At 35.3% G+C, this 13,516-nt stretch overlaps 2 protein-coding genes across 2 annotated transcripts in view; one reads left to right on the top strand and one right to left on the bottom strand.

Moving 5' to 3' along the window:
- Nucleotides 1–13,516, top strand: part of LOC127720435 (uncharacterized) — a 30,030-nt gene that overhangs the window by 1,436 nt on the left and 15,078 nt on the right. The window contains exons 2-5 of the mRNA XM_052227026.1: nucleotides 808–934; nucleotides 6,921–7,008; nucleotides 10,127–10,287; nucleotides 11,188–11,289. Of these exons, the coding sequence (XP_052082986.1) occupies nucleotides 808–934; nucleotides 6,921–7,008; nucleotides 10,127–10,287; nucleotides 11,188–11,289 (478 nt within the window). The remainder of the gene's footprint in view (nucleotides 1–807; nucleotides 935–6,920; nucleotides 7,009–10,126; nucleotides 10,288–11,187; nucleotides 11,290–13,516) is intronic.
- On the bottom strand, nucleotides 929–4,341 carry LOC127720432 (uncharacterized). Its single transcript, XM_052227020.1, has 2 exons — nucleotides 4,232–4,341; nucleotides 929–2,859 (listed from the first exon to the last, which is right to left on the bottom strand). The coding sequence occupies exon 2, from the start codon at nucleotides 2,855–2,857 to the stop codon at nucleotides 1,073–1,075; it is 1,785 nt and encodes a 594-aa protein (XP_052082980.1). The 5' UTR covers nucleotides 2,858–2,859; nucleotides 4,232–4,341; the 3' UTR covers nucleotides 929–1,072.

Genomic DNA, 13,516 nt, shown 5'->3' with positions numbered 1-13,516 from the left:
GGTTTATAAAGATTAGGGTGCAGTTCCACTGTAATTGACTATTGTCATGTGAAAATCTAAAGGGTAGCATCTAATAGATTTATAATATTGTGTGGACTATTTTTAAAATGAACTTATCACACCTTCTATTTTCCTATAAACAATACACCAGCAATAGTTCCTGGAATGGAAACAGTCTACCAGCAGCAGTATTGACCATTTAACAGTTCACTAACACTATAAGAAAAACCTTAGTTAAAATACGAATAATTAACAATAGCAGTTCTTGATGCCAGATAAGCACATTGTGACAATTCGCAGGTATTCTTATAACGTTTGGTTAAAAAATCTTCTCAGCCCTTAAGACAAAGTTGAGAGCTGAACTCTCTATAAACTATTCAAAGGTTAAACCGACTCAGCTAAATCATAACTATACAAAGGAGATGACTTTTTAACCTTTTCTCTTCTTTTCAAACTGTTGTAATCGATGATGATGTCATTTGTTCTCACTGTTGGATTTTTCATCTCAAATGGGACATCAAGATAATATGTTCACATTGACCTCTGTTGTTTTTAACATATGAGAAATTTTTTGAATTGCCGTATTTGTTTTTGTGCTTAGATAAATGATATATTTCTTCAATATGGTATATATGTTTTCTAAAGTAAGGATGAGGATTCGTAATTAAATGAAAATTTATACTACCAGGTTACTGGTTCCATTTCTAACTAACAAGGGTAGTAAAATCTCTCTCTCTCTCTCTCTCTCTCTCTCTCTCTCTCTCTCTCTCTCTCCATTGTAACACTTAACGCTTTTTTCTTTTTCAGATTCTACACAAACCAACGTCGGACAATGAAAATCAACCGTTATGTAATGTCATCTATTATGCTACACATGATTGCTGATGGTCTAAGCTGTATTGGGGCCATATTAGCTCAACAAAAATCATTACAGGTTAAGCATTTAATTACTAGTGCCTTTTATGTTATGTGGTTGAATCTTAAACCAATTTAGAAAAACAAAATATATTCACTGTTTCTATATTGACTCTTTATTATCAACAGTAACAAAAAGGAATATAAAACGTTCAATTCATCTACTATTTTTGACGTCATAAACGGCAATAAACTTTCCGTCAAACGAGACGTAAAGTTGTCTTGCCTTTTTTCGAAAATGGAGCGCGTACGGCTTAACGAGTCCATCTGATTTACTCAGTATGATACGTAGGAGTTCGCCATTCAGAGAAAGCTGGTGAATATCATTGGAATCTCTCCCAGCTACATAGATGTTATCATTGTAATCGGTCGTTATTCCCTCTGAACAATCCATATCTTCACTTTCATAACGGAAGATCTCTCCTCCATCAATGGTGACACCATAAACCTTATACGTATCACTATAAACAATAGTTCCGTTCAAACAGGCATGGATATACCATATTCTGCCGCCATCGACTGGGACAGTATGCTTAAGGTTACCACTGGCATCTAAGACTTTAAAGCAACCATCGCAACCGATGATAAGCTGGTTGCTCACGTTGGTGATTCCTGCACACCATGTTCCCACATTAGCCGTTTTAGCCGGAGCAAATGTCATGATATTGATGAATTGTATAGCTTTGATTTCTGGTAGTGTAACAACAGCACTTTGAGTTCCCATTAGTAAAGTTATCCCCCATGGTCTTGTGGCAAGTGGTACTTCTTTTATTTTTCTTCCATAATCATCATACAGGTAAAGGTGATTATCGTTCCTGTTGCAGACGAGAATTTTGTTTGTTGTAGGAATATATTGGATGCCAGTAATCCATACGTAATCGAGATTTTTTCTCGTCTTCGGTACTTCAATTTTCTTTTTCATGCGGAAGTTTTCAGGTTTCAGTGTTTTATTTGTTCCCATAGTTGTTCGAGAGAACTTTGTCCGATTCGTTAATCTGCTCAACGGTAATGGCGGTAAAGCTGAACCGTCTCGCATGCGCAACCTGTTCATATCTAGCGGGAAATACTTTAGAGGCATCGGTTCATCAGTCGGCATAGCGACTTTAGATTGTGTCGTTGTCACATTGATGTATCCGAATGATTTAATACTGCCGAGCATGTTTTCAGTTTCATGATACGATATATGATATCGTTGGGATTGTCTCTGATTTTCATTCACGAAAATTTCCTGGCCTTTCCGAACGTCTCTATACTTTTGTGACATCAAAAACAAGTTCATATCGGAACCCATCGCTATCATCGTTTCAATATTTTTGGTCCAGAGTTTGTTTGTTTCTTGCTGTTCTAGGATGTCATTGTGTTGTCGCTTTAGTTGGAGTGTTTTTTGAAAGCAAATACTAGACACTTCTTCTTGAATTTGTTCATGCAAAGCCTCTATGTGTTTAATCAATCGGTCTCGAACTGTCGATATCTTCTCCTTTACAAGTTTTTCCGATTGTTCAATGTCCGTAATATTTTCTAGTCTATCTTCAGCAAGCCTTTGTAACATTTCTCGCATATTTTCAAGGCTTTCGAGCGTCTGTTTAAGGTGTAGAGATTTTCGGAAGTTTCGTGCGGCATCTTCTATTGGCAGCATTTTTAAACAGCCTCTGTGATTTTCAGTCATGCATAATCGACACAGGGCCATATCATGATTGATACAATACAGGTCTATCGATCTATCATGCTTATCGCAATGAATGGGGTGTAATGCTATTTCAGGTTTGAGTTTTAGATATTCGTCGATGGAAATAACAGAGTGACTTGTTGTTGTTTTCATTTTTTCGTGACATTTTCTACAGTCATGACATAAATTTTCGGAACATTCCCCGCACCACCAGTAAGCGATATCTGACATTTCTACTCGCTTGCAGGCGTCGCACTCAATTTTTTCTTGACCCATCTCTGAAAAATTAATGAAAATACATTTTTCGATATAACTGTTCCTTTTAGAAAATTACTGAACATGCATATTGATTTTATCTTTCATTTTCCCGTTTTGTGTGTAAAATCAAATTATTTTATTGTTGCTCTCTCTTCTTATTGTCCTGTTGCAGTATTTCATGTACTTGTACAGATTTTATTTTCAACAGGTTTTTTTTTCAGAATAAAACTGTTATATATAATAAGTAGGTGTGGTGTGATTGTCAATGACACAACTATCCACCAAAGTCAAAATGACGTGGGTGTAAGCAACTATAGGTCACTGTCTGGCCTTCAATAATGAGCAAAACCCATTTAGTTAGCATAAATATATGACAACCTCTAAATAACAGGCTCCTAACTTCGGACAGCCACACAAATAGTGTAGTGGGGTTAAGCATGTTTTAAGCGCGCAACCCTGCCCTAATTTTAACCTACGACAGTGATGTATCAGCATACATAAGAACAAACTGTATAAATCAGTAGGAAATGCTTAAAGCAAAATATTGGTACGAAGCACCAAAACAACTAACATAAAGGTAGAAGATACAAAGCATTGATCTAAGAGTACTCGCAGTTACTGAAAGCTAGTTAAAATTAAATTGAGAATGGAAATGGGGAATATGTCAAAGAGACAACAACCCGACCAAAGAGCAGATAACAGCCGAAGGCCACCAATGGGTCTTCAATGGAGCGAGAAAATCCCGCACCCGGAGGTGGGCCTCAGCTGGCCACTAAATAAAAATGTTTACTAGTTCAGTGAAAATGGACGTCATGCTAAACTCCAAAACATATAAATGAACTAAAATTAAAAAACATACAAGACTAACAAAGGCCAGAGGCTCCTGACTTGGGACAGTCGCAAAAATGCGGCGGGGTTAAAAGCCAATTTCAACTAATAACTAACTCATGTTCTCCAAGACTAAAGTATCAATCGTTACATTGCCAACGAATTTAGTGTAAAGGCGTCATTATATGTATAGAGTTCTTGATATAAGACGATATAATTGGAACCGTTAACCTAGCCTAATAAAATGAAATACTTTTTAAAATTACTATATTGACCTCCAAGTAAAATATTGCTTATAATCTAAATGTTTTGCCTTTTAGATTTCATTGTAATTTGATATTTTTTAACTGTTATATTCTTTTTTCTTTATGATATACGTCTTCTTGTGTCCCAGTTTTAACAAAAGTAAAATCTGCTAATGTTCTAAGGCGATTGGTTATTTGTCTCCTAAAGGTGGATTTAATCAAGCGGATTTCCTGGTGAACATTTTCTTTGTCATCCCTTAACCCAAATTCCGGCATCTGATGAAGAAAATAGTTTATTGTAGTTTAAAGAGATTCTTACCTGTTTTATTAATATTTTATCCAATTTAATATAATCAATAATATCAACCTAAAATTGTTGTAAGTGGTATCCACGGTTTGTCGTTCAGCTCTTGATTTCACTTTGTGTAATACAACTAGAGCTTTTCATTTAATTAAGCAATCCTTTTAGTTGGAACAATTATATTTGTATCATTTTACTTCTGTATTGTTTTGTTTCTTTTGCTTTGTTTTAATTAATGCTTACCTTTAAATGACAATTTGAACCGACAGGTGAAATGACAAATTTACAATACTATATCAAATCGTTTGATTGTAAGTTGATCTTGCAATTCTGTACCTGTTATTGTTGTAATTGCAGGAGTTTCTATTTGCATATTAGTGCACGAGGAAGTCATACAATAGCATAAGCCAATATGTAGACTAAAGATTTGCTTGGGTTTTTTAGGAATAATTTGATAAAGATATGTTTTGCCTTTGCAAACAATCATAGTTTGTCTAGAATAATGATGTACACAAAGTTATTAATAAAATATTTTAACATTCTATCAATTATATTTTAACTGAACGAAAGAAGGTTTTGAAACAAAGACAAGGTACGCGTAAACATCTAAATTCATACAATTACGTGACTTTGCCTTTAAACTTATACATGTTATATTCAAATTTTCCTTAAGAAACTATAATCATGTATTGCATGAAATGTTCATTTTACAACAGGAAATCCCAATATATTATATGTATACTCATGCATATACAATATTTAACTACCAACATTTACTATAATTTTGAAAATGCTAGTGTTCTTCCATGTTTCTGATAACAACTTTTGATTCAGTAACATATATTTATAAAGGGACGTAACACCATGCACTACTAGCCGTGTATTGAAATAAGCCCCGCCTACTAACCCAATATGGAATATACACGGTCTCCACGCGGTTGCTTTTAACCAATCATATTCCTGGAAATGTATAGGAGGTAATATAATTGCCTTTATCCACGTAATTTGAACTCCATTACTCATTACAGTCACGTCTCAGTCATTACAACTGAACGGACGTGCTGGGTCAGCTCTCCTTTACCCGCTATCTTCGATGAGGGTTTACAGTTAGATGGATCAACGACTTACTACTTTCGATGACAGAAACCAATCCAACGCTGTTCAAACTACGTTAGGCTATAATCCGCGTAGGGGCAAATTCCCGCGTCAACATACACTCCAAAACCCATTATGGATGGGGGAGTGGTATGCCGAGTGACGTCCGAGGGCTGTATCCTAGGTGTTAGATGATGGACCGCCATTTCACTGTCTCACGACTCTGGTCCTGATAATGCTTCCTGTCATCGTTATTACTACGTCCGAGACTCATCTACCAGTACTCCATCATCGAGGTTAGCGGGCTGCCAAGCTGACCAATCTAGCCCTGAAAGCAGCCGTTGTGAAGACATAACATCAAAATAGTCAACAAAAGAAAAACCAAAACAACTCACAAAACCAAGATGGCGGCCTACCAAAATGGCGTCCTCCACCTGTTCCTGACCGATGGCACAAAATTATTTAAACGCTCACCAAACGCCTTCGGGCACCGAGCCGACCGTGCGAGGGATGTATATCCAGTCAAGGTCGTTAAAAACTTCCATTTGTTGTAATTTGAACTCTGGTGGATAGTTGTCTCATGCATTGGCAATCATGCCACATCTCCGTATTTTTATATTTCATATTTTATAGCTAGTGCACATCGAGAAGTTGTCCCTGTGCCCATGCAGAAATTGCATGGAACCAATACATTTCTATTCCCATCAGTGCAAACTGGGTCATTGATATCATAATATTTGAATGATGTTGAAATACATCATACGTCCACAATAAGAGCGAATCAAATCGTTGGTCTAGTTCCTCGTCATTATGCCTTTTTTTAAATTTTAAGTCACGATTCGCACTTAGTATTAAATGACTGATGACCTTTTTTACTAAGTATCCAAATAAGTTAATAAGACTTTTTCAAAATATCACTTCTTCTTCAATATTTTTTTGTTTATTTGTGTTACTGAGTTGCTGTCTCATTGAATTTACTCTGTATCTCTTTTTAGTCAACTGTATGGCTTTCAACAAATAGGAAAACCCATACCTTTTAGTATGCTAGAGATTTGGGTAACGCACTGTGATCGCCAAAAAATCTAATGTTTCTCACGATGTATATGATTTTTTAAAACCTTGGTGGTATATATTCCCTTTTCGGAAATTTCACACCGTTTAAAAACAATTTTGGATCTGCCCTTGGGCAATAAACGTAAAAACATTTAACAGTACGAATCAAACAGAAAGTAGTGATCTAAGAGTACTCGCAGTTAATAAGGCTAATTAAAAGTCAAATTTCAGCCAATAAACAGACCAATACCAGTTTTCCCAGACTATGTATTAGGAAAAGAATAAGATATATACTCATGGTAACTAGCTTGTCTGTGCTCTTTGCTCAATTTATATAATCGCGTCTAGATAAACCTTGTTGATTTAAGCAGGATTTATCTAGTTGGTAAACATTATTTTTGAAGAAAAAAAAACGTTTAGAACAATTCAACCGTACTGCCATTATGATAGTTTAACCTTTTCGTTTTTATGCCTTGCATGTGATAGTTCTACAAAACTGTTCTTGTTCAGTTATTGATATCTGAGTAATGTGTATAACTGTATTTCTTTTATATTCTAGGTTATATTTGCTTTGTTTGGTACAGTAGTTAATGCAGCTATTGGTTTACATTGTTGGTGTTCTAGAACACCATCGAATGATAATATTGGTAAGTAGGTAATATGTAAGCCGGCGACCTCATGATCTGCCGGTGTAGTTTCTGTAGTGTAGGTTTTTCACGTGCAGGGGCGGATCCAGAACCTCGAAGTCTAGGGGGCACCATGAAACCAAAATTAAAGATTTGTTTTGATATGTATATATGCGAGTGTGGGTGGTGGTAGTGTCATGTATTGGGATGATGGTGGTCGTGGAAAGGGGGGGGGCGGGGTCAGGTCTTCATTTCTATATCTTTTCATTATTTTTGGATCCATTTCTTTCTACTCTTTTATTTGCTGCCAATTGTCCTCTATCCTTTATAGTTCATCACACCTTTAATCTGTTTTCTATATTTTTTTGGCACATTTTTTTCTAGTCTTTACTTTTTGACCATTATTCTCTAATCTGTAAACCCCATTCATACCCTCATTCACGGTAAACCATTCATACCCTCATTCATGGTAACCTATTCATACCCTCATACATGGTAATTAAAACAAGAAAAAAATGTGTATATACATATTACTGTACTATAATAGAAAAAGAAAGGATATGGGGTATCCATCCACGACACAAAATCAGTACATGCACAGCAAAATAACACATAATAAGCAAAGGAACAGCGCTTTAATTGCTGTTCTTTATCTCAAATATGAGTATAGGTTTTCTAAAAATACGATATCAATTTATTAATGATATATATATAAGGCACATACCATTCATGTTTTGTGGAGGGGGAAGGGTTTTTTTTAAAGACAAATCATTGGTTTCCATAAAAAAATAAGGGGAACAACACGACATTCAGTTTAAATGTGTATACAATGTGAGTGTTTGGTAATAAAGACGTATCTTATATCGATACTAACATTCCTGACACTATTCTTTTCAGACCGATTTTAGTTGGTAATTTCTTTCCTGATCAGAAGATTTCTCTTGTTAATCGATCTTGATCCTGTAATATTGTATTAGAAATCAATAAATATATTCGTATTAATTCCAATCAGCATGTAGATGTACATGTAGTTTACATAAATGCTTTTGGATATAGACATTACACAAAGGTGTCAATATTTACACACCCATCGATAAGTTGTCATAAATCACGCATGTTGAAGCTGGGGTTAATTAACGACCAATTTAGGAAGTCAAATCAAGCTGTGTCTTGATTTTAGATCTAGATATCTACATAAACAGATACAGTAGCAATAAAACTATGTTAGAATATTTTTTGGTGACCCCGACTGGGGGGGGGGGGAGGGGGGGGGGCACGTGCCCCCTGTGCCCCCCGGTAAATTCGCCACTGTACGTAACATGTGTTCTGGCCCTGTGCACAACCCTTTTCTTTTCTCGTCTGGACTTCGGATGTGCCATTTTTATTTAAAGGGGAAGTAGCTACGATTAAGAGAGAAAAAAATATGATTTGTTTGTTTCAAAACATTTAAAAAGGTGACTATTGAAACAATATTTCGCTATTAACAGTCAGTATGGTTCAATTTTGTCAATTCATGGAAGTAATATTGAATTAAATATTACTTCCATGGTCAATTTAAGTTCAAAACATCGCTGATTCAATAATCAATAATTCAACCTCGTTTGAATCCGTATTCATGTTAGCCTGTGTTTAAACCTTTGTTTGAGATGGGTTACGCATATGTCCAGCATGTACAATGAATACAGCTGAAAAAGTGTAACAAGTGAATACCTATTTCGTTTATTGATTCGTCCTACTAAGCATCCTTCTCTACTATCGACACCCGTCATGTTTTTATGACATGATAATATAGTCCAGGATCCTGATCTAATGTCCGCTGGGTTAAGGTAAATATGGAGATTAATGCGTGCATTTATTTATGCAAATCGTCAACAATTACTTTTATTTAGAAGTTTTTATTGCAACCCAGAGAAATATCTAGCTGAAAACATTTTAGATAAGAATTACTGTTTGTTTCAATTTTTGCCAAGTTCAATATTTTTCAAAACATTGAAAATTTGAAATATACAAATTAGATGATCAATTGGTATTTGATGCTAAATTATAAATAAAAAAATGAGGAAGGAATTATGACAGCGAAAACTGTATGATTGCATGGGAATATATGTGACAATCTATTCTACAGATTTGTATCGTCAAAGCATGATAGCAACCGTATATACTTGGAACAGATTTTGCATGACAAGGCCTTTGTTAAGTAGTTTTCTTATATATAGTAGCACTCTTTAAAAAATACTGATATGAAGTAAAAGCTCGGGACTATCATACCAATTGAGAGATATGTACTCCAAGTGTTGGTGCCATGCTGTTCTATTGGAATTAGACTTACTTTATGAAATTAACTTTAGTTTTCAATCAACATAAACTCTCGACCTCCAGGTACATCTGACGTAAAGTAGACCTAGAAGTAAACATGCACGTTCTGTTTACATATTCGTTTTTTTTGTGCTTGTTTTAATTGAAAAGACTCAAAACAAATATAAGATGACACATGACAGTAAGAACCGCATAGAAAACATAGTACATTTGTACTTATATTTATGTTCCAAGAGAGTGATCCTTCGTGCTCATTGATAATTTCACTTTCACTCAGAACAGAACTACCTTATCCTCAAATCAGCGATTCTCAGGGATAATATGCTTTATATTAATAGTAATGCTTAACTTCAATCTGTTTTTTTATTCTGGGTTGCTGTCTCATTGACGTTTACCCCACATCTCCTGTTATGTAAACCGTCTGGTGGTCTCGTGGCAGCGTGTTCGTCTCGAGTACGGGAGTTAGTGACTCGAACCCCGGTCGGGCCAAACCAAAGACTTGAAAATTGGTATTTGCTGCTTCTCCGCTAAGCATGCGGCATTAAAGAGTAAGAGAAAAGATTGGTCAGAATAATTTGTCCGGGTAAGGTAACATATCTTCCTATGTTCTGTTACGTTGTGAACTAGCACGTTAAAAATCCGGCACAGCGTGTCGGTCTAGTACAAAACACGATTCATATCCATACCGAATTAATATATCCTCGTCCTGAATTTGCATTTATTTGCCGCGTGACGTTAAACAGCCATCCAGCCATCCACCCATCCTTCCTTTTATTGATATTATTTGTTTCTATTTTGATCATGTGACACTTTGTTATTATAGGTACGGACCAAAAAGGAACGAAACGAAAGCCTGTAACGGAAAAATATCATTGTTTGTGCTCAGCACTCTTTCTGACCCTGTGTTTGATGTTTATAACCATGTGTGTCACAGAATACCTTACCATATCTGATGATAAAATCGTATACGAAAGTTCTGCAAAGGTGAGATAAAGTAGTTTTTTGTGCATATATATAATGTTCTTACATGTTCCAAAAGATAGGTTAAACAAGAATCTAACATGTTGTACTTCGAAATTATTACAAAAGTCATAAAGCCCAAATAGGGTGTCCTGACAGATGACGACGGATATGTTCCAATTGTCGTAACCACAATCCAGTCCTCTTTTCCTCGATTGTGACCAACCGAATTAGACTTATCACCGGGTGTGTACTTGCATGACCAAGACGACGGGTTCTACATGTGGAGCAGGATCTGCTTGTCTTTATGCCTGAGATAACCCCGAGTTTTTGGTGTGGTTCGTGTTGTTCAGTCTTTAGTTTTCCATGTTGTGTTTTGTATACTGTTGTTTGTCTTTTGGTCGTTTTTTCGTTTCTTGCCATGGCATTGTCAGTTTTTTTCGACTTATGAATTTGAATGTCCCTTTGAAATATTTCGACTGTTTTTTTCTGCATGTAACATATAGTTTTTTTTTTTTTGGATACTATGATTTATTTTCATCTTTTCAGTAAATCAAAATAAACTGTTTTCTGCAAACAAAATATATCCCGTAGAAGATAAGGAACATTATGAATTGACATTAAAGTTGACCTAAAATGCATATATCCTATATGAATAAGAAGAGATGTGGGTTATACGTCAACAGTGTTTCAGCGACAGGAATATCCAAAAGACATCTAGGGGCAACATACAGTCTGCAACAAATTGGGAAAGTCATACATAATGTTTAGCTCTTCGTCGTTCGAGTCCAAAAAGAAGTTGTGAATAATTAAACAGAAAATATCAAAGATGTACCATGGCTCTTTCTCTACTACATGAAGTAGTATTTAGTATTTGATATTATATGATATATACTGTTAATGTATATTTTTTTTATTTTCTAGCAACAGCCTTACATGCATACTATAGTTATTGTCGGATATATTTTGGGCAGTATTGGTGCCGTATCTTACTGGTTTTCTAAGTTTTACGAAATTGTGGAATCGGTAAGTACAATTTGCATTTGTTGCCAATGTTGGTATCGAAAAGAATCCGGACGCCTACCAAAGCGATAAATTTATACAGTGTAAAAACTGCGAGGACCACAAGACCTAACAACTGAGACAGAAATAGGGAAAGTTATGTGGAGCAGGATCTGCTTACCCTACCGGAGCACCTGATAATACCCCGGTTTTTGATGGGTTCGTGTTTCTTTGTCTTTTGTTTTTCTATGTTGTGTTTTATATACTGCTGTTCCTTAGTTATCTTTTCGTCGTTTTTCTATGTTGTGTTTTGTATACTGCTGTTCCTTGGTTATCTTTTCGTCGTTTTTCTATGTTGTGTTTTGTATACTGCTGTTCCTTGGTTATCTTTTCGTCGTTTTTCTATGTTGTGTTTTGTATACTGCTGTTCCTTGGTTATCTTTTCGTCGTTTTTCTATGTTGTGTTTTGTATACTGCTGTTCCTTAGTTATCTTTTCGTCGTTTTTCTATGTTGTGTTTTGTATACTGCTGTTCCTTGGTTATCTTTTCGTCGTTTTTCTTTTTTTTGCCATGGCATTGTCAGTTCTTTTCGACTTATGAGTTAAATTATCAATATGATATCTTTCGCCTTACTTTCAAAACAATTGAGAGACAATTTGACTTTATCCCACCTTTGCAGAAATTCTATACAAAAAGTAAGACAATTATAAGATTTTGATTTTTGACACAATACGCAGTAAAACATAATTATTAACTCCCGAATAAGAGAGCATTAAAACAATATATGAAATTTATGACAACAAATATTTTACCGATTAAAAGTTAAAAAATATATTATGAAAAATATTAAAGAAATCTTTTTTGTAGTTTCAGTTCTACAAATGAAAACTTATTTTAAAGGTACAATAACATATCATAAGTCGAGGAAAGAAACGTGTAACTATGAAAAAATGCAAGAAGAACAACGTACAAACATCGTTCTATTTACATATATCATTTAGATTAAGCACCAAGAATCCAAGAAAACAAGAACTGGAACGATAAGGTGCTCTGGTAGCTTTAGTGTTGATAACTCTTGTTCCAATGATGTCAAACTAAATGAGCTCTAGGGTCGGTAGCTCTTACTTGAATAGTTTCAGGTGGCATGCTGCTCATCGCTAGTAAAATTAGAAGATAAATTAGAGGCAATAGTTGTCAAACGATGTTCAAATTTCATAAATCCATTAAGAAGATACAAATCAAGGTTAAAACAAAAGATAAATCGCATAAACTCTACAAATTGTGAGGCCTGGTACGCCGACAAGGTAATGTCTCCTGTTATGCACGAATCTACTGCCACTCGAATCAACGCGGTGTTGACCAACACTCTTTTGTAAGTACGGGGAACATTATTTTCCGTGCTTTATACAGAATGTACTTAAGCCACTTTTATATATGCATTCTACTGAACAAAAATTCGTAACGGGTTCCGCGGAACCCTATGTCTCGCCTGCAATTGTCAGTGTAAATGACCGGTGTGTAAATGTGTAATGTTGACTGACAATGAAAAAAGTTCATTTATCAGTAAAATACGGTATTTTCTTTTACAAAATCATTTTTATTTCTTCTGATGCTATTTTGTTTTATCTTTAATAAGCTTCTGTCCAAATTTCTTACATTCCATGGAGGTTATTGATTTAAAAGAAAAATCTACGACTATATGTAAATGTTAGGTGCAAACAAATAAGTGCATAAATCATTAAAAAAAACGCGGAAAAATGAATAAAACATTTTCAAACTTTGCATTATTAGACAGTATCTCTTAATCATAATAAAAACGATATGTAAATTGAATTTTTATAAAAACTATGACACTTATAATGTAGCGAGAGATCTAGGCCGCATGCACTAGTCGGTAGGAGATTAACAGCACAAGTAATGAGTCGGTGAGACTACCAGTGCACATGCACGAGTCGGCGAGGTAACCAGTGCACAAAAACGAGTCGGTGAGATAACCAGTGCACAAAAACGAGTCGGTGAGATAACCAGTGCACAAAAACGAGTCGGTGAGATAACCAGTGCACAAAAACGAGTCGGTGAAAAAATCAGCATACAAACACGAGTCGCTGAGAAATCTCGTTTTTCGCTTATCATTTTTTATAAAGATTAGACCGTTGGTTTTCTTGTTTGAATTGTTTTACACTAGTCATTTTAGGGCCCTTTATAGCTTGCTGTTCGGTGTGAGCCGAGGCTCCGTGTTGAAGGCCATACT

Source organism: Mytilus californianus, unplaced genomic scaffold, assembly GCF_021869535.1.
Source record: "Mytilus californianus isolate M0D057914Y unplaced genomic scaffold, xbMytCali1.0.p SCAF_11, whole genome shotgun sequence".
Lineage (NCBI taxonomy): Eukaryota > Metazoa > Mollusca > Bivalvia > Mytilida > Mytilidae > Mytilus > Mytilus californianus.
The sequence above is the reverse complement of the archived record's forward strand: the minus strand, read 5'-3'. Positions and strand labels throughout refer to the sequence as shown.